Source organism: Vulpes lagopus, chromosome 11 (assembly GCF_018345385.1).
Source record: "Vulpes lagopus strain Blue_001 chromosome 11, ASM1834538v1, whole genome shotgun sequence".
Lineage (NCBI taxonomy): Eukaryota > Metazoa > Chordata > Mammalia > Carnivora > Canidae > Vulpes > Vulpes lagopus.
The window spans coordinates 49761220-49789089 of record NC_054834.1 but is presented as its reverse complement, the minus strand read 5'-3'; the positions used below and the strand labels follow the sequence as shown (position 1 = coordinate 49789089).

Below are 27870 nucleotides of genomic sequence, written 5' to 3'. Positions count from 1 at the left end.
CCCAGGTGTGGGCGGAGCTCGGAGGGGCGGAGGGGCGGGCCGAGCCTGGTCCACGCACGCCACAGGACCGCGAAGCACGCGGAAGCGCGTTCCCGGCCCGCGGAGGCGCGTGGGACAGGTGTCCCGGGCCGCCTCCCTCGGGAGCTCCGGCCCGATGAGTCTCTTGCCGAGGGAGGGGCTCCGGCGTGGACCCCGCAGCCTCTGCGCCCGGAGGGGCCGCCGGGGGCCCAGGGCCGGGGTCCCACCGCCCCGCCTCCATCGGGTCGGGGAGCGGTGAGCCCCGCGGGAGGCTGGCGCGCGCTGGCCTCTCCGGCTGCAGCCCTGCCGACCGCCCTGCTGGGGAGAAGGCCGCCCTCAAGGGCCGGGCCGGCCAGACAAAGACCCTGAGCTCCCCCCCTTCCTGCCCGCAGCCCCTGGAGACGGGCACACCCGCACCCCGTGCCCTGGGGAGGCCGAGCCCAGGACACCTCAGTGCTGTCCGGAACCAGGCCTTCCGAGCCTGCTCCGCTCCCGTTCGCTGGGCCCTGGGGGTCTGTCCTCCTGCCCGCCTGCTCCCCAGCACAGGAAGTCCTACAGAAAAGCTGGGGTGAATGAGCGCCGGGCGGGGTGAGGCTGGAAGGCGTCCGTCTGTGTCAGGTCTGGCGCCTCATTTCTGTTCTGGGCAGAAGGAACTGTTGTCGTGGTTCTGAGAGTCCCCAGAGCTCCCCGAGGTGGTGGAGATGGACTGGGGAGGGGGAGGCTCCTGGCTTGGGGGTTACGTAGGTGGGCATCGGCCTCTGAGTGCCGAGAAGCTGCGGGGGAAGTACTCAGGAGGGGGCTCGCAGCAGGTGAGGGCCCCGCATGCCCCCATACACGGGGCAGCAATGCCCCTGATGACCGCCGCTGCCATAGTCAGGCTGTGGGAGCCTCCCGAAGGCTGGTTGGGGTGACACACTGTGTGTGACTATGGCAGGCCCTGCTGGTCACTCTGGGGCCCCCGGGCCTGCTAAGGCCAGCTGGGCAACAACCCCGCCTCTCAGAGTTTCTCCTTCAGGCTGGGTCAGGAGGTGGGCCCAGGTCGCAGGGCCCTGCTCTGGGGTCTCCCTGGAAACTCCTGGTAACAAACAGCCCCTCCCCTTCTAGGTGCTGGTATCCATGGCAACACTATAGAGCCTTTCTTTCCCTAGGTCTGTTTGGACTTTAGGCCTCAGGTGAGTGTTGGGGGTAAGGCCTGGGCCTGGGGGCATCACAGGCAAAGGACCAGGACCTCAGGTCCTAGAAGGCAAGGATGATAGGGGGAGGACAACAGGAAATGTGCAAACGCCCAGGTGACACATTGCGGTGGGGCGAGGGGGTAACCTGCTGCCTTGTCCTGGTCAGAAATACACAGACACGGGCATACACATGACCAGCAGTCCAGTGTCCCGTGGGGTGCGTGTGCACACCTGCACACATGTGCCTCTTTGAAGTGGTGCTGTCTGGGGCTGTCAGACGTGGGCACACACTGGCAGCCACATAAGGAGAGCCCCACAGGGGTATCCACACATGGGACACGAGGACGACAGCTACACCATCCTCTCAGCTCCCCCAGGAACATCGGGAATGGCCCCTGAGTCTTGCCAAGAGGCTGAAGAAGCCAAGAAAGAGGCCCCCTTATCCCTTGTGGGCCAAGCACTGGTCAATGGCCCCCGGGAGCCTCCAGCTGGCACACCCCAAGACCCAGTGGCTCCCAAGTGCCCACAGGACACGAAGCCCAGCTCTTCACGGGTGGTCTTCTCCACCAACCTGCAGTAAGGGAGGGAGGGAGGGGTGGTCAGCCACGTGGGTCTGGTCAGCCAGAGGGCAGGGCCTGATCACTGGCATTGCAGGTTGGCCCCTGAGTCCCTGGACCCTCGCACCCTGCAGCTGCTGTGGGGTCAACGGGAACTAGAGATCCAGGTTCTGAGGTGGGCCATCCAGAACCGCCTGGATGCCCGGCACTGCCATGTCCTGCAGGAGGTGGCTGGGATCCCACCTGAGAGGTGCGCAGCAGAGTGCTGGGCCCGCAGCCCCACCCAGCCTCGGTCTTGGCCCAAGTTCCTGGTTTTCGCCTGACCCTATCCCCAACCCCTGGGCCTGACCAGCACTCCAATTTAATTCTTATCCTGACCGTACCTCTAGCTTTAACCCTCACCTGGACCCTCACCCCCCACCCTAACCCTGAAAAAGCGAATATGCTTTGAATGTACCCAGGCCCTAACTCTGAACACATTTACAGCCACCGGACCTAGACCCCCACCTACAAGCCAGACCTCCCAGAGCTGGAGTTGGCCTGGCCCAGTGGAACTCTAGGCCCTTGGGCCCCCAATGTCAGTGAAGGGGAGCCCCTCCTTCCCCCCTCCTTGGCTGCTGACCTCAAGGTGGGAGCTGCTGAGATCGCCCCTTCCCCCAGGGGTGCACGCAATCAGGAAAGGTTCCTGCAGAACAAGGTTCAGAAGCTGACTCTGGAGTTGAAAAAGCAGAAGGAACAGGCCCAGCTGGTGAGGGGCAGGTGGGATCAGGGAGTTGGGCGGGGGACCCAAGCTGGGGTGAGGATCAGGGCCCAGGCAGGGGTTGGCTGTGGGGGTCAGTGCCTGGAGAAGACTGTGCACACCTCTGTGCTCTCCTGGAGCAGGAGAAGTCCCAGCTGGAGGAACGTCTGCTGCAGACCGCGACCACCATACAGCAGCTGGAGGCTGAGCTGCAGGCCTTCCAGAAGTCCTGCCTCCTGCAGCTGGCCCGCTCCTCCTGGGTGGGTCGCATACTGCGATCTTCCACAGGCAGTGTGGAGGTAAGCTCCCCTCAGCCCACCGCCCTGCCTCCCGCGTCCCCTCCCCAGTCCTCGGAAGTCCCCTGGACAGCCAGGGTCTCCCCTCCAGGTGCTTTAGCCCTGGCCTGCCTGGGAAGCCTGTCCCCCCACCCCAGCCCCGCCCCACCCCCAGGGCCGTGGGGAGGAACGCGGCAAGTGTGGCCAGGAGCGGTGAGGTCAGAGGGGAGAGGCTCCTTCCCGCGGTGCCTGCCCACTGGCTTCCACTCCCCTCTGGCAGGTGGTAACCGCAGAAACCCTGCTGGAACTCAGCGACCTCCCTGAGAGCGACCAGGGCCCCTCCGCCGGGGAGGTGAGCGAGGCTCCCCATGAGCTTTCACAGCTGGAGCCCGTTGGGAGGGGAGGGCCACATGCCTGTTGCTTCCCGGCCAGGGTTTCCGGCTGGAGGATGTGGACTGGAACAGCATTGCCCAGCGGTATCCTAACCTCTTCACCAACATTGAGTGCAGCTCAGACCAAAAGTAACTGTGCCAGTCAGGCAGTCCTCCAGGGGCGCGGGGAGGGCGGACCCCAAGGTCTACCCCAGGTGTCCTGGCACAAGTCCCCTACACCTTCCAGGACAGCTCTCCCACCTGCAGGGTGAGGTTCATGGTGAAGGGAAAGGGCTCCCGAGCCCTCACGGTCCTTCCCGGAGGCTCTTCCCCAGGCCGGACCCCTGGCTGCCCCACCCACCTTGGGGGGGCTAGAAGCCAGCAGGCAGCGAGCAGATCAGCCGACCGTGGCCCACAGGCACCCACGGCCCCTGTCACCCCCAGAGGTCTCACTGTCGGGTGAGTGGGGCTCGGAGCTGCGTAGACGACACATGGAACAGCGTCTCAAGAGTGTCGAGTGGAGTACCCTGCCTTTGGTGGGTACTAGCAGCTCAGGGGGCATGGACTCTGGCTCCAGCAGTGGCCAGCTGGCTGCGCGATGCCAAGTGCGGAAGGTGACAGGACGCCCGCCTCGCTCGGCGGGCCGCAAATCTTCTGAGCCCACCGAGGCCCACTCGAGGATCTTCAGCAGGGAAATGCAGACACAGACTGAAGGTGGAGTGGGTCTCCCCCATGACCCCCCTCCCCCCACCCCGCAGGGCCATAATCTCAGCCCAAAGCCCTACACAGCGTCCCCCAACAGCTTGACCTTCACAGCGGCCCGGGGCAAGGCCGCTGGGGCCTCTCCGGTCTCACTCCTGGGGCCAGGGGGGTCTCGGGTGATGCTTGCTGCTGCGGAGGCACCCTCACGGGAGTACCACCCCCTGCCCCCGGTTCTTGGAGTTATCCCCCTGCTTCCCTCAGCCTCCAGGGTCCCGCCATCCCTCCTGCTCTGGACCGGACCCCCGGAGCTGTTCTTCTCCCCAGTCCACCTGCGTGCTGCAGGTCAGTCTGGCCTCGCATGACATGTCCCCAGTGGATGCTCCATTTGGAGGTGCCCCTTCCAACAGGTCTCCTTTCCCCGGATCTCCGGAAAGCCCATCAGGACCAGCCTGGCAAGACTGTCCTGACGGGGGAGCCCTGTGCAGGTCCAGAGCGCGGGCCTCCCAGGCGCCACTGGAGGTGAGGGGGTGACCCAGCAAGGCCACAGCAGGAGGGGGTCTGCTACCGGGGGTGGCCGAGGGAGAGTGCCCGAGCCTGCCTGCAGTGCCCCTACCCTCCCTGCTCCCTGCCCAGCCCGACGGGTTCTTGCCTGAAGATCATGGCTGTTAGCCGCCAGGACAGGTTTGTACGTGTCCTCAACCAGTCGCTGGAGGAGACCATGGACCTGAGTGGCCTCACGCTGCAGCAGCTGGTGCAAGACTTCCCTGTGTGCATGTACCGCTTCCCGCCGGGCACACTGCTGGCGCCTCAGCACCACGTCACGGTGCGCCCCGCTGCCTGCGAGCCCTCGGGGCGCCGCTGGGACCCCCCCACTCCTAACCCCGCCACCCCCCCTGCCGCGTGCACCAGGTTTGGGGCGAGGGGCCCCGCAGCATGAAGCAGTTGCCTTCGTCCTTGGGATTCCACTTCAACCGAGGATGCGTGACTCTCCTCCTGAACCCCAAGGGCGAGGTGAGTGTGCATCTCAGTCGGGGACGGGGTGGGGGCGAGCCCCGCGGCGTGGGGGTGACCTTCGTGCCCCTCCCGGCCACCCCACAGGTCCTGAGCAAGTATCAGGCCCCCCACGGCGTGTCCCGAGGCTCAAGGATCTTCGTGGACAACGCCGACTTGTCCATTGACCGCTTCCCGCTCCCAGAGGCCGCGCCCGCCGCCGCCACCTTGGAGCAGATGCCCGGGACCCAGCACTCACGCGCGGGCAGGGCGCGGGAGCCCCGGGCCAGGGCCAGACGGCCGAGGCCCCGGTGAGCACCTCCCAGCCTCCCCCCTGCAAAAACGGCCTCCGCAGAGTCCCTGCGAAGGACCACTCCCCAGCCCCAGCCCCGTCCCCTTGGGGCCGCCCCCCACCCCGTAACTGAAGACCACCTCCAGGCATCCGCCCCGCCCCCCAGGCCTCTTCCGTCCAGGACCGCCCTTCCCGCGGGGGCCGGGCTCCGCGTGTCACGACGCCCTCGCCCCACCGGGACGCGGGGCCCCTTCCCGCGGCAGAGCGCCAGCAAGCTCTTCCGCCCGCCCGAGGCCACCGGGACCCGCGCGCCGGAGCGCCTGCCCGCCATCCCCGGTGAGGACGCGGACGCGGAGGGCTGGCTGCCGGCAGGGAGGGGGAGGGGGAGGGGGAGGGGGAGGCCGGCTGACCCCATCGGTCACTGCCCCTCGCAGAGGCCGGGCTGTGCCTCGAGGACCGCCAGGCCAGGAAGGAGCCCAGGATCCCGGTGAGTGCGCGCGTGCGCGGGCTGTGCCCGGCGCCCCGCCCCCTCCGCGCCCCTCCACGCCCCCCCCTGCACTCCGAACCCCCACGCCCTCCTCTGCCCCGCCCCCTCTGCGCCTCGCCCCTATACACCCTTCCTGGCCCCGCCCCCTGTCCTGGCCCCGCCCCTCCTGGTTCCCCGCCTTCCTGACCACGCCCTCCACATGACCGCCCCTGACCACGCCCCCACGCCACGCCCCCCCGGCGCCCGCAGGTGTGCAGGAAGACCGTGGACCGGAGCTGCCCGATGGTGGCGCTCTCGGTGCAGAGCACGGCTGAAAGCAGATTCGGCTTCCGCTTCCTGCCCTGCCCGCCGGTCACCGCGGGCCCTAACGTACGGGTGTAGCGGGTGCGGGGGTGCGGGGCACGGAGGTTGGGTGCCCGGACCGAGGGGCGGCGCTGGGGGAGAGTCGTGGGAGGCAGGCCGTGCCAGCTGCATCATATATTGAACCAACGTCACCAACGAAGTAAACCGCGTTTATGTACACCGGAGTCAAAAAAGATTCACTTGGTTTTGGGGTCCCTCGCCCCAAGGGAAGGGAGCTGGCCGCCCGTCCCGCGTGGGCGAGGATCCGCACCGGTGCCCGGGGATGGGAGGCCTGGCTGCACCCCGGTCTCCGGAGGGCCTGCCAGCACGCTGCTGGGGCCCCCCACCCCCCACCCACCGGGCGCGGGCCCAGCCTGTCTTCCAGGCCTGCCCCTGTCCCTTCCTCCTGGGAAGCCAGGCCCCGTGGGAGGAGTGGGCAGCTGGCTCGCTCAGCCTGGCCTCTTTCTTGTGCCTGACTCCCCTCCACCAAGAAGGGTCTCTCCTGTGTCAAGCCATTACCGGGCCCCACACACTCCCCAAGACGCCCCAGGCTCCCTGAAGTCAGAGTTCACATGGGGTCCCAGGCAGCTTGGCAGTGGGGGGGTGGGGGCTACACTAGGGGGGGGCCTGGGCTGGGGTGATAGGGTTCAGGTGCGGCATGCGCCGCAGGCCAGGGACTCTGGCTGCTGGATCTGGTGCTGCCTTTGGGCCTGGACATCCCTGGGTTCTAGGGCTTGGGCCTGAGCTCACCTCCAGGGCTCTCAGAGCCGTCCGTGCAGCCAGCCCCTGCCCCAGGCCAGCTCCCTGGCCCAGGCTAGGCCCTAAGCTGCACAGAGCTCTGAGCCTGCGCCTCTGGAACTGCAGGCCTGTGGCCCCCCAGGAGCTGTGGCTGGAATCAGAAGGCATCTTGGGGGGACAGGGGATCAGGTTACAGCCCAAGGTCCTGGAAGGCTCTGGAAAACAAAGATAGCCTGTCAGACGAGGGGCCCCAGAGGATGGGGGTCACCACAGGCAAGGTGGCAGTGCCCACTGTGGCCCCTCCCCCAGCCCTTCGCTGCCCCCACCCCAAGGCAGCAGCCCTCTCTTGCATTCCTGGGTTCCCCTGGGAAGTGTGGCCCCATGACTTCAGGCTGCTGCTGGGGCCAGACCCACCTCTGGCCTGGGCTCTGGCTCTGGGTCACTGGGTCCCCTCACCAAGGGTGGCCCTGGGCCAGGTCTTAAACCTCTACATAGAGTGAGCCCATGGCACCCCCATCGGGGCAAACCGGACGTCTCACCTGGTCCTGGCCAGGGGTGGGAGGCTCCAGTACCCCTTGTTTCCTGAGTCCCCACTGTCTGTCACTGGTCCACCCTGCTGCCCTGCCTGTTCTCCCCCCATCCCCCAGGGCCCCCCTCCAGCCCCTCCCTGCACGGGCCAGCGCGGGGAAGGCCAGAGGCTTTGCCTGCCGTGCCCCTGTTCCCTCCTGGCCCTTTTACTTCCCAGCCACAGGAGGGCCACTCAGCCCACCTTTAAGCCTGTGCACCTGCCGCCCCTGCTTACAGCGCCCCTTCCCAGGCTTGCCCACTCGGTTCTACCAGTAGATTCAGACCCTTCCTCCAGGAAGCCTCCCTGGGCTCTGCTGGGTGAGGGGTCTTCCACTCAGCCGTGGTCACTCTGCAGCTGGTGTCCTGAGCCCGGCAAAGGCCTCTGTGCGGAGTAAGCGTAGCTGCCTCCCTGCCTCGGTCTCCTGGCCTGTCTGGTGCCCTCTCCCCTCTGTGGGCCTGTGTCCTGCTCCCTGCCCAGTGGGCCTGCCCTCTGTTTCGGTCCAGACTCGTGCTCACACCCCTCCGTCCAGCTGCTGTGGCCTTTGATCCCATGGGCTCAGGGATTGGAACCCCTCACCTGTAAGCACCCCCCCAGGAGAGGACCTCCCTGTTACAGCCCCTCGCTGAGTCCAGCTGAGGACGGGGCCCAGCTGATGAATGCTGGTCTGGGGCCGTGTGTGGGATCATTCTCAATACCTGGGGCCAGGCATGGGGGGCCGGAGGGAGTCTTGGGCCTAGACTTGTCCTCTTGCTCTTCAGGGCTCCTCCGTGGGCCCCCGGGGGCCGTGGCACCTTCCTGCTGGGACTCCAGGGACCTACCAGAGAGGGGGCTAGAGGGGAGAGAGGGCTGCCGCCCTGCCCTTAGACCTAATCCCAAATGAGTGTGCCCCTGGGACGATCCCCCCGCCTCAGGCCCCCACGGCCAGCTCCTCCAGCCAACCTAGGTACCAAGGCAGCCCCAGCCATGACCTCCCAGCAGCCAGGACATGCACCCACCGCAGGCGCAGCTCCCTGTGGGCCGGAAGCCTAGCCAAGGCCAGGAGGTCGCCGCTGCTGTCTGTCCGGTCAGGCCCTGGGATAGAGGCACTGGCAGCCGGGTCCTCCAGCCTGTGTGGGGGCAGCGGCTCTGGTGCTGCCCAGGCCTGGGGAGACAGAGGGCTGGTTTGGGGGCGCAGTCTTCAAGGGGGCCGGGTGGGGGGTACCCTGCAGATGGAAGGACGTCTCTGGCTGTGGGAGAGAGGGGGCGTGTGGCCAGCAGTGCCTGCAGGCAGGGTACTGCCAGGCCAGGACGCTGGGCCCCTGGGGTAGCACTGCAGTCCTGACCCACCTGCGGGTGGCAGGGCATACCTGGCACTGGTGTCGGCGCTCCCGCAGGCCTTTGGTGGGGTTCCCGCAGAGGACCCGGCCAGCACCTACGGACAAGGGTGTGGCTGGGTCTGGTTTGGCATTGAGGGGCTGCAGGGTCAGCTTTGTGCCGAGGGCGGTGAGTTACCATGGGTGAGGTTGCTGCTGTCATCCTCTGGAGCTGGGTCCCTGGGAAGCAGGCTTTCAGGCAGGGGACCCCCAGGGACCAGTAGGGAGAGGGGCCACGGCCTGGGGGCCCGAGGCTGGGTGTCGGGCAAGGACAGCTCTGAGCTGAGTCTCTGAATGTTGGCTCCGTGGGGATGATCTGTCCGGGGGTCAAAATCAGAGGTCACGGAAACCCCCGCAAACTGGCCCACCCAAGAACCACCCCACCCGCCGCCAAGACTGTCCACAGACAGGGAGCCCTGCCACCCAACATCTGTGTGTCTGGAGGCCCACGCCACCCAGGTGCCGCTCACGGGGAGGTTATCCCGGGCTCTGGGAGCCCAAGGGTAAGGCCCGGAAGGGGCAGGAAATGTGGCCGTCCATCTCGTGAGGCCTGGGAGAGCTGGGGTACAGAGCTCTCTCCCTGGGGGTGGTGGGGGTGCCCTGTCTTCTGGGGCTCCGTCGGTAAGGTCTCCAGCCTGGGGGGGGGCGGCCCTTGCCAGAGGGCGGGTGGATGGCTGGCATACCCAGCCCAGGGAGCAGGCCATCAAAGACACCGGCCTCCTTGATGGCCTCCTTCACCATGAGCCAGTCCTGGTCCAGCTTCCGGGAGGCCGGCAGGCCGGTGTGTGCAGCCGGTATCTCATCCAGGACCTGCAGCTGGGGGATGAGCTTCCTCACCTCTGCCCGATAGTTGTAGCTCCGGGGCACCTGCAGGGTGGACGGGTGGGGCAGGCCTGGGTCGGGGGGGGGGCCTTCAGGCCAGCTTTGTCCTGTGGCTGCTTTCCCCAGACCTCCATGGGGCGAGGCCGGGGAGCAAGAGTTGGTGATGCTGCCCCACCCTCCCAGGGCTGGCCTGGGTCACTCTTGGCTCGCAGGGGGGACTGTGGGGACCCTGTGCTCTCCCCCAGTGTGATCTCACTCCCTGGCTCACAGCCAGGGTTCAGGGGTTGGGCAGCTTTGTGCGCTGGCACCATCCAGCCGAGGCCAGGAGGGTAGCAAGTGTGAGCTCCAGGTGTGCAAGGGCCCAGGAGGAAGGAGTGCATTTCCACATAGGGCACACGGGGGCGTGTGGGGGACGGAGGGGCCGTTGGACTGGGCCTGTACGGGGGTGGGTGTGTGATTCTCTGCGCAGACATGCATGGCTTCATGTGTCACGTGCATGTACTTCATGGGGGTGCCGTATGGGCTGGGGGGCATGGCGGGTGTGTGCAGGGCCCTGTGGGGCCCTGTGGGGTCTGGTCCTGGCCCAGAAGTTCTCCAGCGATAGGAGAGAATGAGCTGATGGTGAACAAGTCACAGGGTGTAGGTGGGCAGAGAGGCCCCCGGGGCCGTGGGGGGGTGCGCAGGGTGCCTCCCCGTCCTGCGCATGTGCTGCTGGGGTGCCCGGCACACGCACCTTGCTGGAAGGGCTGGGCCCTGGCCGCAGGCACACCAGGTTGCCTTCCAGAGTGAGTGTGGCCAGCCGCGGGCATAGCTGCAGGTAGCGCACCTGTCCCAGGTCGTCCACGCTGTTGCCTTCCAGGTCCAGCACCTCCAGCTCCTCGAGCAGGCACAGCGGGCTCAGGTCTGAGATGTTGTTGTAGGAGACGTAGAGCTCCTGGGACGGCAGGGGATTCAGCCAGGGCTGAATTCCTGCTGAATTCAGCAGGGCCTGGCACCGTCTCCCCAGCCCAGGGTACCCCACACCCACCTTCAGGGCCAGGAAGGAGCCAACGCCGTCCAGGTCGGTCAGGCCACAGCGAGCCAGCCACAGCACCTGCAGGTGGCCCAGGGAGGTGCCCAGGTCTCTGCAGAGGGCAGGTCGGCTGGTCAGCACCATCCTGGGCTGGAGGCCACGCCTGTCCGTGAAGGCCCCAACCCTCTGCGCCCATCCACCCCCCACGCGTGGCCCTGTCCACCTGCAGGGTGCCGGTGACCCGTGGTCGTGGGAGGCCGCCTGCAGGCTTAGGGGCCCCAGAGCCGCTGCCCCCCTGCTTTCCCTCCTTGCCGCAGCGGGGTGGGTGGTGCTGCCCTGGTGCTGGATGACTTGGGGCCGCACCTGCTGCCTGCGGCCCTTGCCCGTGGGGTCCACCCTGGGGGCTTCTCCCTCCCTCTCCCCTCCCTCTGGCCTTTCTTGGATGGCTTCCTCCTGTTGCAGCCCCCCTGCAGCCAGCTGTGCCTGCAAGACCCCTGCCCGGCCCCTGTCGTGGCCTTGTCCTTGCCCCCCCCCCCCCCCCCCCGCCCCGCCCCGCCCCGCAGGCTCCTCTGGTCCTCTGTGTCCCTTTCCTTCCTGCCGGCTTCTGGGATGTTCTCGAGGGTGTGTGCTTTGCACTGCGCCTGCGTCCCCAGGCTGAGGTCCGGAGCTCTGCTGCTGGTGTGCTGGTCCCTGAGGTGTTGGAGCCTCCTCCTCCTTACCGCAATGCTCAGTTCCTGGCCCTTACGCTTCTGCGCCGCAGCGCCTTCGGGCTCTCGCATCTCTCCTTGGGGCTGCGATTGTTTGCAAGATACAAAGAAGCCACGTCTCCCGCGTCTCATCTCTCTCATCTCGGACGATGACGTTTGGAAGCTTGACTTCCTTCCCTGGGTGGTCCACGCTCCTCTGGGACTGTGTTTTGCCTTTTCCCTCCAGTGCTGCGGGTACCCCAAGATTTCTGACTATCCTCGCAGTAGCTTCTCGGGCATTCGGACTGGGAAGGAGGGTGTGGAGCCCAGCTTGGAAGAGCAGGTCCCTGGGGGCCCTGGCTGGGGCTTCCCGCTGCAGGGAGGAGCCGGTGGGGGACAGTGGCTGGGGGTGGAGCCAACCGTGGCTCCCAGGCCCCGGGCCCGTGGTCTCCCCCCATCCCTGCCACATGGTCTCCCCGTGTTCCTCCTCACGGCCCCGCTCCCATGTGCCCGTGCTCGTCCCCTGCCCCCTCCTCGAGACATGCAATGACACCCTCAGACGCCGGCCCAGCACGCATGCCCCTCACCTGGCCAGCTTGGCCTCTGCCGTTCAGTTCGGGACACTCCGCGTGTGCCCCCAGCCTGTTGCCATGAGTGGGTTTTCCCATCATCTCTTAATTGGCTGACATCGTGTCCAGCAACCCCTTCAAGGGGGCGGGTGCTAATCAAACGGCTCCGGGTCTCTAACTCATTCAGAAACGCTGGCTGGGCCTTGAAGTCTGGGGTCAGGCCTCCTTTCCACGGTCCCATCTTCTGCTTTGCACGTGTCTGTGGAGGAGCCCGAGGAAGACTTCCTTCCTCTTCCTCTTAAAAGAAGACGTGGTCTCGGGGATCCCTGAGTGGCCCAGCGGTTTAGCACCTGCCTTTGGCCCAGGGCGCAATCCTGGAGTCCCGGGATCGAGTCCCACGTCGGGCTCCCTGCATGGAGCCTGCTTCTCCCTCTGCCTGTATCTCTGCCTCTCTCTCTCTCTCTCTCTCTCTATGTCTATCATAAATAAATACATCTTAAAAAAAAAAAAAAGAAGACGTGGTCTCTTTCCTTGGCCACCTCCAATTTCACCTCTCCGGGGTAAAGACCCGGGTAGCTGTATTAGGGACCGCTGGCAGCCCGCTTTCCATTCTCTTCTTTCCGTCTGTAGTTGAAAGGTTTTGTTTACGTCTGATGAGTTTCCTTTGATCCTTGAGTATTTGTTCTGTTCTACAACCCCGGTTTCCTCCTGCAGCGGTCACAGTCATGCACGTGGACAGCGGCCTGTGCTCGTCAAGGTCCTTCCTGCCTTCCCGTGCAATCTCTCCTTGACTGGGTTTCCTGCAGTATTCCTCTCGTCTGTCTTCATTTCTGAGCTGGTGACCGTGGTTTCATTCCCTTTGTTTTCAGAGTCTGTGGTTCGCACCCAAGGCACACGGCGGGACCCGGCGGCGGGGGAGGCTGGGCGGCTGCGAGCCCGGCTGAGAGTGGGGCGCTCCGTTTTTATAGAAGAATAAAGATTGGGAATAATAGGTTCCGGCTCATCTCAGATTAAGTAGGAAAATGACAAAATACTTAGAAGTGATGACAAAAAACAAAGCGTGCCAAATTTGTGGACCCTGCCCCGGGCTGTACCTGAAGACAAATTTACATCTTTCGAAACATTTATCAAAAAAAGCCTGGAAGGATGACAACAGTTAAGCTGAGCATTTAGCTCAAGGAGCTGGAAAAAGGACAGAAGCAAACTGCAAAAAGAACAAGGAGAGGGGCACCTGGGTGGCCCAGTGGTTGAGCATCTGCCTTGGGCCCAGGGCGTGATCCTGGAGACCTGGAATCGAGTCCCACATCGGGCTCCTTGCGGGGAGCCTGCTTCTCCCTCTGCCTGTGTCTCTGCCTCTTATAAATGAATAAATGAATAAATAAATGAAATCTTAAAAAAAAAGAAAGAAAACTTTCAAGGTTAGAGCAGCCGAAAAGAACGAGCAGAGGGAGAGGCAGCCTAGGAGTTGGGCCTGGATTCCAGAACGCGAGGAGCACGGCGCCGGGGCGCTGAGGGGCATCCCTGAGCACCCGGGCAAGCACTGCCAGCAAAGGGTGTCAGGTGCCGCGGTGACCCGGGTAGCGCTGCTGCAGGCATGGGAGGTGGCGGCGGCCTGAGAGCCTGTGCACTGAAGGCCCGAAGGGGCGGTACCATTTTCTGGCCCTGTCGCCATGCAGAGGAGCTCACGCATGCAGCCCTGGGGATAAAAGGCCGAGCATGAGCTGCCGTCCACCCTTGGCGCCAGAAGGTAAGGAAAAGGAGCAGGGCCCGGAAGTGAAAGGCAAGCCTCCTAACTCACTGAAACCCCAATGGAGTTAAAAGACTCCTCAAATCAACGTGAGTTTGATGGTATTTCTAGGGACAAAATAAAGACACGATGTTGGCAGATACAAGACCCGCGTGTAAGGCTCTGCGAGGTTTCGCTGATTTGCAGAATGTCTCCGTCCACAGGTTGCTTGTCTGCATCTGTGATAATCACCCAGAAAACACAACAGGAACGGGACCTCATTCGTGATCATAAAGACACTATAAACATGTGGGAATTCCTGGTGTCAAGGATCCCTGGCTTCACAGGGGGCTGGAGTCCTGCCCAGGGCCGGGCGGCAGTGGGGTGGGTGGGGAGGCGCGTCCCCATGCCATCCTCTTCCCGGTGGCTGGTGTAGGACAGTGTACACCCGCGACCACCTGCCCACACCGACGCAGGAGGAGTGCTGGGAACCCACTTGTTCCTACGGGTTCACAGGAAGGGCACTTTCCCTGTTACAGGTGAATCGTGTCACCTGCAGCCCCACCAAACACACATGCAGCCGTCCTAACCGCCAGCCGTCCAGCACGTGACCCTATTGGGAGCTCAGGTGGGTGCTCATGGTGGGGTGGGTACTGGTGTCCTCAGAAGGAGATACGTGGACGCAGACACACACTCGGCGCCAATGCCCTGCGATCGCAAAGGCAAAGGTTGGGCGGGTCAGTCTACAAGCCCAGGAATGTGGAAATCACCCGCAAAGCCCCACGGGGCGAGAGGAAAGGGGGTTCCCGCCCACAGTGCGGGGGGAGCCAGCACTGCCCGCCTGGGTCTCGAGGTCCACCTCACAACCGGGCAAGAGTAAGTGTCTGCAGCTCAGGCCGCCCACCCCCTGCAGCCCCCCCCCCCCCCCCCCCGTGCCAGGGCCTGGGGCTGCAGAAGCCCTCGGGCCGGGGCGGGGGGGGGCGGGGACATGAGGATAGAGGGGCACCTGCTGGGGAGACCTAGAGGGGCACCTGCTGGGGAGACCGGCTGAGGGCCCAGAAACCACGAGACAGGCGCCCTAACATCCGGAGCGTCACAGGCTAGTCCTGAGCTCAGTCCGCGGGACCGTCATGTCCAAGCAGCTCCCTCTTCCGAACTGTTGTCCACGTTCAACCCGTGGACGTTTGCAAACATCCCGCGGCCGAGCTTCGGGATTTGAGAACAGAAAGAACCGCAGGGCTCGCTGCGTTTTTCGCTGTTGCCGGCCAGGGGTAGAACGCGCGTCCTTGCCATTTACCATCGAGTCACCGTTCTTGGAATTGACTATTTTGTGTCGTCATAAACGGTGTGTCATATTTCCCGCTTCCATGACACTGTCCACGGGCCTTCATCACCTTCATCCTCGTGGCATATGCTCTTTACGGACTTGGTTCTCCTCCGAGTGAATTTGTGCCTTAACGGGGAAGGAATAAATGTGATTTTCTGTCGTGAGGCCGCGGCCTCCCCGCGCGAGCCCGGTGTGCCTTGGATGCCCGCATCCAGACCCTCGGGGGGCGGCAGCGCTGCTTCCCGCTCTGGGTCTTGGGGCCACACACCGAGGGACAGGTGGCCTTCCAGTTTTCTTTGCTTCCATTTCCAGATCCTCAACTGTCCTGTTAAATTCTCCTTGATGCTTATCTGATAGGTAGCAGCGTCTGTGAGGAGGATATAGAGGATGGTTTTGAAGTTGCTTGATAAGGATCTTTACGGCTTCACCTGGACGGGACTGGGTGCCTAGAGCCTATTTACAACACCTGGAGAACTTTCTAGAACTCCGACTGGAATCCCCTGCCTCATGCTGGCTGGCCCTGGCTACATAGAACCAGCAGTGCTTGCTTGCCCGCTTTGTTCTTTAGATTTATGTTTATTGGAGAGAGCGAGCGAGAGCAGGAGAGCGTGCGCACAAGCAGGAGGGACGGACGGAGAGAGGATCCTGTGCTGAGCACGGAGCCAGGCGCAGGACTCGATCCCAGGACCCTGACATCATGACCTGAGCTGAAACTGAGAGGCAGACGCTGCGCTGACTGCTCCCGCCAGGCGCCCCAAACCAGCCGTGTTTCCGTGCGGCCTGCTTTGCCCAAACACCTAAAACGGCCCCACTGTGCTTCCGCTTTGTTCTTTCCAGCCAGCGAGGTACACGGAGGACGTTCATCGGTCCTTAGTTTCGAATTTTGTCTTTCAAGTTGATCATTAAAATTCTGTTGGGTTGTACGCGAGGCCGCACTCACCCGCGGGGCTGATGGGCCCCAGCAAGCCCTGGCTCCTGCCCCGCCCCCCCTCGCGCGGGGATGCCCACCCCTGAAGGCTCGGCGGTGTGGGCCCCCCCCAGACCCCTTGCTGGTTGGGGACCCTTTGCTGAAGGTCGGGGTACCTTCCAGGCACCCCACAGTGGGTCTTTGGAGACCCTGTCGGCCGCACAGCCTGGGGTGACCGGCCTGACGCTGACTGCGGGCCCTGGGTGGCATGTGTCGCCCTCAGCAGGTGCCTCCGCCCAACAGGGGGGTCGGTCACACGAGCTACATGTCCCGGGGTCAGGCTGGCAGGGTGGGCATGAGGGCCGGGAGGCGGAGAGGGCAGGTCACCTGGGAGCCTCTTTGTGGGGACCCTCCCCGCCCCCAGGCCAGAGAGGGGCACTCACCTCACGGAGCCCAGGCAGCTGCCGTTCAGCTTCAGCTGGCTGAGCTTGGGCAGGTGCTTCCCTGTGGGCCACAGGCAGGTGGCAAGGCCTTACTCCCCTCCCTTCCCTGCGCCCCCCGGGGCATCGGTGGCCCTTGCCTCTGCGCTCCGTGGCTATCGGAGCCCCAGCGGTGGCGGCAGGCCTGGAGCGGAGCAGGCCCACCGGGCGGTGTGCAAAGGGTGTGCCTCAGCCCACCGAGACCCTGGAGGGGCGGGCGAAAGGCCCCTGGGCTCTGGGAGTTGGCTTGGAGGAGGGGATCCCCACGGGCTGGGGGGCCCCACAGCTCGGGTCCTGCGCAGGCACCGCAGACCACATCCCCCATCAGCTTGCGGCACTGGTACCAGAGCACAGGAGCCCCTTGTCCCTGTGCAACCCCAAATCCCTGGCAAAGGCTTCTGAGCTAGACTCCTGTGAAGAACAGGGCACTGACCCTGTGGGACAGTCCTGATCCCCGGAAAGAGGGGTGCAGGGGGGCCTGTGGGCCCAGGGCGTGCCTGCAGAGGGTGTAGGGTGGGCCTGTTGGGTGCAGGGCAGACCTGCAGGATGCAAGGCAGTCTCATGGGGTGTAGGGCGTGCCTGTGGGGTGTAGGATGGGCTTGTGGGGTGCAGGGCAGTCTTGTGGGGTGTAGGATGGGCCTTTGGGGTACAGGGCAGGCTCGTAGGGTATAGGGCATGCCTGTGGGGTGTAGGATGGGCCTGTGCGGTGCAAGGCAGGCTCGTGGGGTGTAGGATGGGACTTTGGGGTGCAGGGCAGGTTCGTAGGGTATAGGGCATGCCTGTGGGGTGTAGGATGGGCCTGTGGGGTGCAGAGCATGCCTGTGGGGTGGAGGGCAGGCTCGTGGGGTGCAGGGCGTGCCTGTGGGGTGCAGGGCAGGCCCATGGAGGGCAGTGGTCCAAAGACCAGAGCCTCCCTGGCAGCATTCAAGTGGACGGGTCCTCCCACAGAAGTCTGAACTCGCCGGAGGCAGGGTGTGGACAGGGAGGGGCTCTCACCAAAGTTCCCCAGGCTGTTCTCACGGGTGTTGACACACATCTCCAGCATGTTCACCAGTCCAAGGTCATCTACCTGGGCCAGGGCCCGCTGCAGAAATCGATGAGGACTCAGCCCTGGAACCGGACAGTGGTCACTCCCTCCCAGGGATGCCTCCGCCTCCAGCTGTAGGGCTGCCCAGATGCTGTTCCAACAGGTCCCACAACAAAACAACTCAACGGTGGAACGGTGGGTTTAGCACTGGGTTGGGGGGACGTGAGTGCTCCTTACTCCTGCAGTGCCCCCCGTTGGGCCCTGCCCCCCCCCCCCCCCCCCCCCCGTGAATGAACACAAAATGAAAAGGAAACAAAACACAGAGACGCACATGAACACCGGGAATGTCCGCGGCTACCGCAGCTCCTGGTGTGTGGAGCCACTGGCTGGGTGGCGAGGCTGGGTCCACCTCCAGGTCCAGCCAGGGTGTGGCGGGGCTCACTGCCCTCCCGGCACCCTGCCCCTGGCCCTCCCCGTGTGGCCAGGCTGGACCCTCCCTGTCCCGCTGTCCCCCGCAGGGAGTGCTGTCCCCAGCCCACTCCATGCACAGGTGGGCCAGTGCCCCGGGTGCCCTCTCAGAGTCAGGCTGTTGTCACTGCAGCCTGGTCTCCCTGTGGCCCCAGGACAGCCCAACACGGGAGCATCCCCCAAGTTCCGGGCATGTTGGCCCTCCCATGAGCCCACCTGGGCTGTCTGAACCCAGGCCTCACATGTGCGGGGGACACAGGACCCCAGGGCAGGTGGGACAGAGGTGGCCTGCAGCTGCGAACCTGTGCCCTGGGGCGGCAGCAGGGCTGCTGAGGAGCGGCTGGGAGGCGTCCCGGTGGGGTCCGCGCTGGCCCAAGACAGCGGGAAGCCCTGGGCCTGCAGGCCCACTGGAGGGCCACCCGCGCGGTAGCCAGCTTGCATTGTGGGGCAGGGGCTGGGCCCGAGTTGCTTCCACCTTCACTGATGAGGCCGTGCGGAGGCTTCCGAGAGCCATGGGGTGGGGGGGCAGAGACTCCGGGCAGCCAGGCTTCCCTCCGCATGTGGGGGGGGCTGTGCCTGGGGGGCCCCTTAGCGTGGCCCCCACCGCGTGAGGCGCCAACTTGCCCGAAGAGGTTGTGGGTGGGAACCGGGAGTCACGAGGCTCTGCGTATCCTGGTGGCCCCAGGGTGGGAGCGGGGGCTTTGGGAGAAAGCCTCACCAGCTGCCCCCGTCAGCGAGCAGGACCCCGTGGTGGAGCCCACTTACTTAGCCTGCCCTGGGTGCAGGGTGCTCTACTTAGCCCACGGTTTCAGGGAGCCCTGGCAGCTTGCACCTGCTGTGCGCCCCGCACCTGGACGGTCTGCCGCCCAGCCTCCCCCCAGAGCAGCAGCTGCTCCAACTAGGGGCTTCCCTGGCTCCCGGAGAGGTTCGCGGAGCAGCCGCTGACGCCTGGCCCACGGGTGCACTAGGCGATGCCTGCTGGCTTCCCTGCCTCGTTGTCCCCGATGCCTGGGGCGGCCCTGAGGACGCCGCAGGGCTGAGTGCGTCCATCCAGGCCAGAGGGCTGGCTGGACATCAGGCCTGGAACGGTGGTGCCCCATGCAGACCCCTGCAGCCTGAGCCGCGGCCCTCCAGTGCTCACCAGTCGGGCAGGTGACAGGTACTCCTGTACCAGCTGCTCGCCATGGCTGTCCCTATGGCTGCCCGGGTCCTTGCTCTGTGGCCGGGGGTTGTACGGTCCTTGCCAGCCCAGCTCCCGCACTCGGACAGCAGCTGTGCCAGGCCACGGCCCGTGGGCTCTGTCGCAGGCCTGATCCATTCACATGCAACCTGCTGGGAGAGGCTGAGGGCAGAGCTACGAAGCCTTGGCTCTTGCTCGCACCCGCAGCCTGGCGGGGACCCCGCACGGCAAGCCTGTGGGGCTCCTCCTGCCCGGCTCCGATGGGCTCTCGGCCTCTCAGTCTCAGTCTGCCCGCGGGCTCGGGGGCACCCCATCCTCCAAGGTCTGCAGTGGGGGTGCTGGGCCCAGGCTCCCCTCTCGGAGGTCCTGCCTAGGCTGTGGGCCTGAGGGGGCCACTTGGCCCCAGGTCACATTCGCTCCGTCAGCCGCGGCCGGCAGCAAGCCACTGGCTCAGTCCCTGTGTGTGTGTCTCCACACCTGGTGGCCCGGGACCAGGCTCCCAAGCACCCCACCCCTCCGCCCACTGAGCCCCCTCACCTGGAGGCACTGCCTCTTCCCACCATGGGTCAAACATCCAGGCACGGAGGCAGCATGTGTCTCCAGGTAGCACCTGCAGGAGGGAGTTGGGGTGGCCTCCTGGCCAGGTTGCTGTGCCCAGGGGACTTGGGACAGGCAGGGAGGAGGTCACAGGGCAGAAGTGGGCAGGTGTGGAGGTGCTTGGGGCTGTCAGTGTAGGCACCGGCCCTCAGGTCCTTTGGATCATCCTGATGGGGCACCTGGACGGGTTGATGAGGAAGACAGTCGGGTGGTGACTGACCATCCTCTCTGCAAAAGGGGTCCCGGGTCTGCTTCTCTGGACTCTCATGGGCTGGCCGCCTGGCACCCTGTCCTTCCCAAGCCCCCTCACTCCCAGGTTCCACGGGAGCCCGTGTCCCTGGACACCTGCACCAGGCTCACCTGGTACTGCTCCTTAAAGATGCAGATGCCTGGCCTGACCCTGGATCCCAGAATCATGTCCAGGGGTAGAGCCAGAAGCCCACCTGGAATGTTCTGGGAACGCCCCCCAGTGTGGGTTGAGGCCTCACTGACCCCTGCCGTGTATCCCCTCCTGCCCTTCCTGAATTAACTTTCCGCCTAAGTCTGACTCCTTCTGGGGTCCTCTGTGTTTTATGACGCGTTCCGCTGAGCAAGCCCCAGGCCACGGGGCCCAGGCAGGCAGGATGCTCTCTTCCTGCGCCCGCAATGCACGGGAGAGAGGCTCCCCCCGATTCTCCGAAGGGATCATGTAGCGCGTGCACACGCCAGTGCTGCTTTCATCTCTCGGGCCCTGCAGACACTCAAGCCGCACCCTCTCCATCATGCCTGGGCTGGGGGGTGGCCAGCTGGGCCTTGACAGAGGCGCTGGAGGGGTGCTGCACAGGCTCTGTGTGCCTCAGTGGCCTCATCTGGAAGGTGACCCATACACCGGGGATCCAAGGAGGTGAAGGCCATACAGGTGAGCCCCACCATACAGACTCATCGGGTCTCCAGCCAGGATTTCTTTCCAGAAGCTTCCTCTGCCGTCTGCCTTTCTCCAGCGGGCAAAAAGCCCCAAGCCTGGCTGGGGACCTCAGCACGTGCCTCCTGGGACTATGCTGCCCGCTCCCATCCCAGGCCTGCCAGCCTTGGGGTGTGGGGAGTTCAGGGGCCAGTCCGGCTGCAGCCCCAGGATGCCCGTGGGCAGCATGAAGGGCCAAGCCCGCCGCCCTTTCCTTCTGTACCTCACAGCAGCCGACCAGCGGTCCTACCCCGGACTGGGCCCGGCGGACAGTCCCATCTGGCCCCAAAGGTCTCGGGTCCAAGGAGCAGGGCCTGGGTCGCTGGCTGCAGCTCGCATGTGCACTGTCCCCTCACGTGCAAGCACTGGCTGGACCTGTCCGTGCTGCATGGGGCCCTGCGGCCACCCTGCCTGCCACTTGGGTGGCCTCTCTGCCTCTGTGGCCCAGGCTAATGCCAGCCCTTGGCCTGGCTCAGCAGCAATCTGGGTCCACTCCACGCCTCCCCCCTTCGCCGCAGAGGGAGGGGTGCTGTGGGCAGGGCCTAGTCTTTCCTAGGTCCCCATTAAGGGAGTCTGGGTCCCCACCTCCCCCTCTCCTGCAGGGGCAGAGCTGGGGTCCCTCCTACCCTGGGGCCTGGGAACTCTTCGGAGCATGGCTACCGGTCGTGGGCTGAGCCCCTGGAGACCAGATTGGACATCTGGGGGTACCGCTGAGCCCCCACTGGCTTTGCTGCTTCATCCTGGGGCAGCCCTCGGCCTCAGTTTCCCCCCAGGCACGGGGGAGGTGCAGCGAGGCCTGAGGCCCCAGGCCCAAAGGTGTGCTGGGCTCTCACCAAAGGGGTCGGTCTCGGTGCCACGGGCCGGGCGCCCTCCGCCGCGGGGCGCGCCTTCCGACTCGGGGTCGTTCTTCCGGTGGCGGGGTTGCGGCCCTGGGCGCCATGGCAACGGGGCCGGGGCATCATTTGAATGCTCAAATATTCATGAGGCCGCGGGACTCTCCGAGGCTCCGCGGTCGAGCCACGCCCCTTAGCAACGGCTGCTAGGGCAGGCCGGGGGCGGGGCGGCCGCCGGCGCGTTCGGGGCCGGGAGGGTAGGGCCCCACGTCGTGGGCGCCCGTGGGCTGGGAGGGAGCCGGGGCGGAGGTGAGGCCCCACCGGGCGGGGGACCAGCGCGGACCGGCCGGGTGTCAGCGCCCGCGAAGGCGGTTATCAGGCGGAGCCCAGCGCCCACCTTTCCCGGCCCTGGCCCTGCGGGAGGGACCCCGTCCTCCAAGGGTGGCGATGCCAAAACAAAAGGAAAGCGCCCCCGAAGACGAGGGAAATGCAGACCTGGACACCGGGAGGGGTTTGGGGTGTCCGCGCTCTCGGGGGACGCCGCCACTCGCTTTCACTGCCGCTCCTTGACTCCGCGTCTGTGCGCGTCAGCGCGCGCTGGGCTCTGTTCTAGCCACCGGCGCAGTGCACGGGCCGGCCAACCGGCCACGGCCTCGGCACGTGCTGTCGGCGATGTGTGCGGGCGGGGCAGCCTCCGGAGGGGCCCGCCAAGGTCACGGCCTGCAGTGGGGGGGGGGGGGCTCCACGAGAACAGTGCGCGGCGGCACCGGAGGGGGCAGGACGGGAGGGCGGGCAGGGGCGCCACAGCGGGGCGAGCCTGGGCCTCCTGCGGGCTGCACCGTTCTTCCTTTTTGTAAACAAGCACGGTGTGTTGATGCACTACTTTGAAATTAAAAAAAAAAAAATGTCGAAACCACGTCTTTTTTGAAAGTCTGGAAAGGATGCGGGGTGTGCGTGTTCGCGCTCGGGATGGGGGAGCCGTCGGCACGCTGCCCTCCGGCAGCTTTCGGGCTGGTTTGCCGAGGGCCCGTCGTTAGCTGGGCCCCACGCAAGCGTCTGCAGGGCCGGAGCCTCCGGGCTGGGGGGCCGGGCGGGCCGGCCTGCAGGGGGAGGCTGGGGAGAGGGCCGCGGCTGCGGCCCAGCGAGACCCCTGGGGCGGGATCAAACGATTCTCCGCGCCGCGCTGCCCCTTGTGGCCTGGGCGCCCCGGGTGCCGCGCGCACGACGAAGCCGAGGTGCCAGGCGCCCGTTCCGGAGCCACCTGATGGGAACGGGGGTGTAGGGCACCGAGCCCCGGCCATGGGGCCCCAGAGCTCGGGGCGCCGCCCGGCCTGCCCCGGCGCCCGCCTCCCGTCCCGGACGCCCGCCCGCCGAGCCGACCCTGACCCTCCCGAGCCTCGTCTCCCGGCCTGACCCCTCCGCTGGGCCTCGCGGCGCAGGGAGCCGCCCCCCCGCGGGACACGGGCTCCCGCCGGCTCGCAGCGCCCCCGCTCCGGTGCACCGCCGCCCGCGGTCCTGTCGGGCAGCTCCCCTCGGAGGCCGCCGCCCGGGCCCGCGCCCCTGAGCCCCCGTCGAGCGCCCGCGGGCGCAGCCCAGCCCCCCAGGCCGCGGCCCACGAGGGCCTCCGGGGCCGGGCACCGCCCTCCGCGCCGCTTCCCGGAAGCCCCGCCCGGCCGCGGCCCGTGACGGGCGGGCGGGCCGGCCAACCGGCGCGGGGCGGGGCGGGGAGGGGCGGGCCGAGGGCGGGGCCCGGCGCCCGCGGCCAATGGTGAGCCGCGCCTGCGTGACGGACGGGCGCGGGGCGGAGCGTGCGCGCCCTCCCCCCCGAGTGTGCGCCCGCCGCCCGCAGCCCGAGCCGCACCCTCCGCGGACGGAGCCCATGCGCTGGGCGAGCCGCGCGTCCCGGCCCGGGCCCCCTTCCCCGCCCCCGCCCCGGCCCCGGCCCCGGGGGCAGTCGCGCCAGTGAGCGGTGAGTGCGGCGGGGGCGGCGGGCGGCGGGGCGGGGGCGGCCGGGGCTGCGGCGCGGGGCGGTGGAGGTGGAGGCGGCGGCGGCAGCGGCGGCGGCGGCGGGGCGCGCGGGGGCGCAGGTGAGCCGCGGGCGGACGGGCGCTGCGGCGGGCGGCGGGTGCGGGGTGCAGGGGCGCCCCGGGCGGCGGCGTCCGCGCCCTCCCCTCCGCGGGCCGCGTGCGGGGCCCCCAGGTCGCCAGGCGCGCCCCCGAGGCCCGGGCGGCGGGCGGCCTCCGCGATGCACATTGGGCGAGCCTGGCGTGCGGACCGGAGCCCCGGGCACCGCGTCCCGAAACCTCCCAGACCGGGAGCCGGGCCGGAGGCCGCGGCCCAGCGCCGTCCCCGCGCCTACCCCGCCGGCCTGCTCCCGGGGCCGCCGTCCCCGCAGCCCACCGCTGCTCTCCTGCGACGCTCGAGCGGCCGCAGGCCTGAGGCTCCCCCCGGGACAGGAGGGCCCGGGCCTCGCCCCCGGAGCAGCAGCTGGCGGCCGCGGGCGCTCCGCAGATGCTAGTCCCGTGCAGCGAGGCGCGGCGGGGCTCTGGCCTGCCCGGGCACGCTGCTGCGCTCTGCTGTGGCAGGACCTGTTCCTGCGGGGAGGGGCGGTAATCTCAGCCTGCAGGGCCTCCGGGTCCCTTCAGTGCACGCTTTCTGCCTACCCAGCAACTTCTAATTTGGGTGCGTGGTTGGGAGATGCTCTCAGCTGTCAGCTCTCCCTTTGGGGGGCCGGCTCCCTGCTCTCCCGCAGCCATGAGCGCCGGCGAGGTGGGGGCCCTCCCATCCCCCGGCTGGAGGTGCCACAGGTGGGCGGCTGCCCCCCCCTTCCCTGGTTGTGCGGGGCCTGGGGACCGGGACCGGGACCGGGACCGGACCGGGTCGGTCTGCCCCTCGGGGCTGGCTCAGGGCTGAGAGCAGCTTCCTTAGCAGGTGGGACAGGAGACCTCGTCAGTGCCCTGTGCTGTGTCCCGTGAGGAGCCATGACGGAGTATAAACTGGTGGTGGTGGGTGCTGGAGGTGTGGGCAAGAGTGCCCTGACCATCCAGCTCATCCAGAACCACTTCGTGGATGAGTACGACCCCACCATCGAGGTGAGTGCGCCCAGCCCTGAGCCTGCCGTGGTTGTGTCTGCTGTGGGCTCCGCAGGAGGGCGGCCCCTGATCGTGGGACCTGGGGGTGGCACCTGGGGACCTAGGAGGGGCTGGTGGCTGGGTGGCCCCGTCCTCGGAGGCATGGGGCGGGGTGTCCTGAAGCACTGGCCTGCCGCAGGACTCCTATCGGAAGCAAGTGGTCATCGACGGGGAGACGTGCCTGCTGGACATTCTGGACACAGCAGGCCAGGAGGAGTACAGCGCCATGCGGGACCAGTACATGCGCACGGGGGAGGGCTTCCTCTGTGTGTTTGCCATCAACAACACCAAGTCCTTTGAGGACATCCACCAGTACAGGTGAGCCTCCGGCTGGCCCTCAGAGCCATCTGTTCCTCTGCCTCTTCTCGCGTTTCTTTGTCAGGGTCTCGGATGCAGCTGTGCCTGCAGCCTACCGACCAGCTCCCACCTTCCTCCTTGTAGGGAGCAGATCAAGCGAGTGAAGGACTCCGACGACGTGCCCATGGTGCTGGTGGGGAACAAGTGTGACCTGGCTGCTCGCACCGTGGAGTCCCGGCAGGCGCAGGACCTCGCCCGCAGCTACGGCATCCCCTACATCGAGACGTCAGCCAAGACGCGCCAGGTGAGCTGGCTCCCCACCGTGCAGCTAGCTGGGGACCCGCCCCGCCCCGCCCCTGCCAGGGAGCAGTGCTTATTGCCCCCTCTCCCCCAACACAGGGCAGCCGGTCTGGCTCTGGCTCCAGCTCCGGGACCCTCTGGGACCCTCCGGGACCCCCGTGACCCAGCGGCCCCTAGCGCTGTAAGTGTCCCCGGATGGCAGGGCAGCGAGGGAGGCCGGGGCCCAGGGTTTGGGCTGACACAGCTCCAGGGAGAGGCAGAGGTCCCCAGAGAGAGCTGCCCTGAGCCAGGCCGAGTGGTGACCCTGGGGCCCTGACCCCCTGCCCGCAGAAAGCCCCATGGGCCTGTGTGGGCCCTGCCCTCTTAACAGGCTTTGGGGGACCAGGGTGGTAGGTCAGATAGGAGCGGGACCCTGGATGTTAGAGCTGGGAGCCAGACCTCCGGGCTGCCCTGTGGGGGAGCTCCTGAGGGCCAAGCCGCCTGATGGGGGGAGCCCTGGGGCTGCCTGTGTGGGGGCGGGGTGGGGAGCGGCCGGGGAGGGGCTGGGATGATGCATGAGTTTGACGCTGGGGTCCCTCGGTCCCCTGCGCTGCCAGGCTCCCGGGCCGAGCCGCACGCTCACCCAGCCCCATCTTCCCAGGGTGTGGAGGATGCCTTCTATACGCTGGTGCGAGAGATTCGACAGCACAAGGTGCGCAAGCTGAGTCCGCCCGACGAGGGAGGCCCAGGCTGCATGAGCTGCAAGTGCCTGCTGTCCTGACGTCTCCTTCAGGGCCACGCTGGCAGCCCCGCTGGCCCTCTGTGCCCCAGGCGCACAGGCTCGGGGCGAGGAGGTGCCGGAAGCTGGGAGGAGGCGCGGACGGAGGAAGGAGGAGGGCGAGGAAGGAAGGAAGCGCCCCCGGGGCCCGGCCAGCCCAGGCCCCCTGGACAGGGGGAGCACGGACCTCCCAGGGCGCTTTGCACAGACTGTCGTGAACTGAGGCCACGGGTCCCCCCGGCTGTCACTCTCCCCTAGCCCCGTCCTGGCCCGCGGGGCACAGGCTGAGTCGCAGTAAATTATTTGATGGTCTTGACCCTGGCTGGCGTCTGGCCGCCCCTGCAAGGCACATGGGGACGTCAGCTGTGTGTGCCTGGCAGCACCCCTGCAGGGGCTGGTCGGGGCCGGGCGGTCCCCCCCCTCCTCTCTGGGGGTGTCTCCGCACCCTGTGCACAGAGCTCCTGGAGATGCAGAAACGAGCCGGCCGTGCATTTTCACACAACAACACTTTATTGAACTTGAAACCGCAAACGGGCTCAGAGCCGAGGGTGCGCGCCTTCCCCGGGAGACCTTCCTGTCCTTAGAGGAAAGCGGGAATCCCACAGGGGTGTGGGTGCTGGAGTCGCCCACCTGGGAGCCTGTGCGGACTCCGGGTGGGGGCGCGTGTCCTGAGGTTGGGGCGTTGAGAGGCGGTTCTGGGGAGAGCAGGGCTGGTCTGGACCTGCGGCCCATGGGCTCCTGCGCTAGGTCCCCGCAGGGCAGCTGGACCCCGGCCTCGGGCCCCCTGGGGCCGGGTGACTGACTGCTGGAGCCCCAGCATGTGGAGGAGCCTGCCTCCCGGTGTGGGTGCGGGTGGGGCCCACGGGCCTTCCCCTGCTGCCCTGTGCTGGGGTGTCCCGGGATCCCCAGGGCTCCCCTAGGTCAGCGACCTGGATCTGTGGGGCACACCCAGGGCCCAGGAGGCCACATCCGGCTGTAAGAGGGCTCGCTCAGCGGGGGGCCAGAACGCATGCCTGGCCAGGGCCCCGGGGCGCTGGATCCCATTAGTGCTGGGCCTGGGGGGGGCTCGAGTCGCCCCTGCCCCCACAGAGCCCGGGGCCAGGCCAGCACAGGTCCCTCTGGGTCAGGGGCTGGTGTCCTGTGCGGGGGGTGCCGCCCTCCGAGAGGGACAGCAAGACGAGGCAGGGCACGGTGACGGTGGGCCAGAGCCTCTGCCCTGCCCCCGCCACGCTCTGCCCCCGAGGCCCGCGAGCATCGAGCTGCCCCGTGGACAAGGAGGGCAGAGGGTCCCGGGCCTGTGCAGGGCCTCAGGGCAGCGGGCTTAGCGCCGCCCTGGCTCTGCCCTGGCTGCGCCCGTCACTGCCCAGCGTGGCCACGGGGCAGGAAGGGTGTCCTGGGCCCGACAGTGTCATCCCTAGGGGGCTGGGGGGACCCCGTGATGGGAGTCCCGGGGGTGCTCCAGGGCCTGGTCCGTCGTGGGGCCTCTGGAGTGGCCCAGGCAGGTGCTGAAGGGAAGGGGACCCCGTTTTTTGTCTTGAAGGCCACCATGTCCAGGGGCTGCCTGCCTGCACCATCTTGTTGGACTGGGAGGGTGAGGAGGGAGTTCCATCGCTGGGGGGGAAGTTGGACGATGGCCTGGCTAGGAGGGGGTCCGGGCGGCTCAGGCTGGGTGGCTGGGCCCGCGGAGGCCGGCTCCTCCACCCTGGGCGGTGGCTCAGAGGCCGGAGAAGGGAGGAGAGGCTCAGGCGCCGGGGACACTCGCTCCAGGCCCAGGGGCCTCGTGGGGAACTCCTCAGGTCCCGCTGGAAAGAGGCCGACGGGGTCAGCGTCTCCAGCAGGATGTGTGTCCCCCGCTGGGGACCCCAGGGGTCCTCATGGCTCTCGCGTGGCCCCCCGGCCTGACCCTGTGCTCAACCCCCCACACTGGTGCTCGGGCCCTGCAGTGGGTGCCCGCACGCCCAGCCCTGGCCTGGGGTCCCCGAGGCTGGAGCAGAAGAGGAGAGCCCCAGAGATGAGGACGGGGACCCCGGGGGCTCTGTCCTCTGTGGGCGGCCCCAGCAGGCCGAGTCTGGAGGGGACGGGGCCCTGAGCCCACCTGGTGGGGGGCAGGTCGCACCACATCCTCCGGAGCTGGGTCATGGAGGCCCGAAGGTGTCTGAGCACCGCCTCGTCCTCCAGGGCCCAAGGCTGGGCCAGAGAGTCCTGG

General features: G+C 66.9%; 3 protein-coding genes across 9 annotated transcripts; 2 read left to right on the top strand and 1 right to left on the bottom strand.

The window, feature by feature from the left end:
• Window positions 1–74: 74 nt before the first annotated feature.
• On the top strand, window positions 75–6135 carry LMNTD2 (lamin tail domain containing 2). Its single transcript, XM_041722354.1, has 14 exons — window positions 75–1769; window positions 1848–2000; window positions 2411–2498; window positions 2633–2788; window positions 3045–3116; window positions 3197–3285; window positions 3422–4179; window positions 4272–4356; window positions 4471–4660; window positions 4747–4848; window positions 4936–5138; window positions 5286–5455; window positions 5554–5606; window positions 5856–6135. The coding sequence occupies exons 1-14, from the start codon at window positions 1525–1527 to the stop codon at window positions 5985–5987; spliced, it is 2496 nt and encodes an 831-aa protein (XP_041578288.1). The 5' UTR covers window positions 75–1524; the 3' UTR covers window positions 5988–6135.
• On the bottom strand, window positions 6097–22798 carry LRRC56 (leucine rich repeat containing 56). Of its 4 annotated transcripts, none has more exons than XM_041723184.1 (13): window positions 21180–22798; window positions 19347–19585; window positions 18771–18958; window positions 17131–17218; window positions 16099–16159; window positions 10456–10552; window positions 10162–10362; window positions 9290–9473; window positions 8746–8922; window positions 8601–8665; window positions 8250–8395; window positions 7950–8068; window positions 6097–6901 (listed from the first exon to the last, which is right to left on the bottom strand). In XM_041723184.1, the coding sequence occupies exons 3-13, from the start codon at window positions 18945–18947 to the stop codon at window positions 6564–6566; spliced, it is 1653 nt and encodes a 550-aa protein (XP_041579118.1). In that variant the 5' UTR covers window positions 18948–18958; window positions 19347–19585; window positions 21180–22798; the 3' UTR covers window positions 6097–6563. The 4 variants fall into 4 exon arrangements, with proteins under 4 accessions (XP_041579118.1, XP_041579117.1, XP_041579115.1 ...); XM_041723183.1 differs by having other exon boundaries at window positions 6098–6901; window positions 7950–8083; window positions 18771–18961; XM_041723181.1 differs by having other exon boundaries at window positions 6098–6901; window positions 7950–8083.
• Window positions 22799–23009: 211 nt separating this feature from the next.
• On the top strand, window positions 23010–25980 carry HRAS (HRas proto-oncogene, GTPase). Of its 4 annotated transcripts, XM_041723188.1 has the most exons (6): window positions 23010–23148; window positions 24111–24271; window positions 24450–24628; window positions 24752–24911; window positions 25007–25088; window positions 25548–25980. In XM_041723188.1, exons 2-5 carry the CDS (start codon window positions 24161–24163, stop codon window positions 25067–25069), a joined length of 513 nt encoding a protein of 170 aa, XP_041579122.1. In that variant the 5' UTR covers window positions 23010–23148; window positions 24111–24160; the 3' UTR covers window positions 25070–25088; window positions 25548–25980. The 4 variants fall into 4 exon arrangements, with proteins under 4 accessions (XP_041579122.1, XP_041579119.1, XP_041579121.1 ...); XM_041723185.1 differs by lacking the exon at window positions 25007–25088; XM_041723187.1 differs by lacking the exon at window positions 25007–25088 and having other exon boundaries at window positions 23032–23148; window positions 24108–24271.
• The last annotated feature ends 1890 nt before the right edge of the window (window positions 25981–27870 follow it).

Excerpts from the sequence above, each read along its gene's own strand:
- LRRC56 (XM_041723183.1), bottom strand. The coding sequence starts at position 18,947 with ATGGATCAGGCCTGCGACAGAGCCCACGGGCCGTGGCCTGGCACAGCT. Across the intron at positions 17,219-18,770 it reads ACCTGTCACCTGCCCGACTG|CGGGCCCTGGCCCAGGTAGA; the intron begins GTGAGCACTGGA and ends CGATTTCTGCAG. Across the intron at positions 8,666-8,745 it reads CAGCAGCAACCTCACCCATG|GTGCTGGCCGGGTCCTCTGC; the intron begins GTAACTCACCGC and ends CCTTGTCCGTAG.
- HRAS (XM_041723185.1), top strand. The coding sequence starts at position 24,161 with ATGACGGAGTATAAACTGGTGGTGGTGGGTGCTGGAGGTGTGGGCAAG. Across the intron at positions 24,272-24,449 it reads AGTACGACCCCACCATCGAG|GACTCCTATCGGAAGCAAGT; the intron begins GTGAGTGCGCCC and ends GGCCTGCCGCAG. Across the intron at positions 24,912-25,547 it reads CGTCAGCCAAGACGCGCCAG|GGTGTGGAGGATGCCTTCTA; the intron begins GTGAGCTGGCTC and ends CCATCTTCCCAG.
- LMNTD2 (XM_041722354.1), top strand. The coding sequence starts at position 1,525 with ATGGGACACGAGGACGACAGCTACACCATCCTCTCAGCTCCCCCAGGA. Across the intron at positions 3,286-3,421 it reads GAGTGCAGCTCAGACCAAAA|GGAAAGGGCTCCCGAGCCCT; the intron begins GTAACTGTGCCA and ends TTCATGGTGAAG. Across the intron at positions 5,456-5,553 it reads GCGCCTGCCCGCCATCCCCG|AGGCCGGGCTGTGCCTCGAG; the intron begins GTGAGGACGCGG and ends TGCCCCTCGCAG.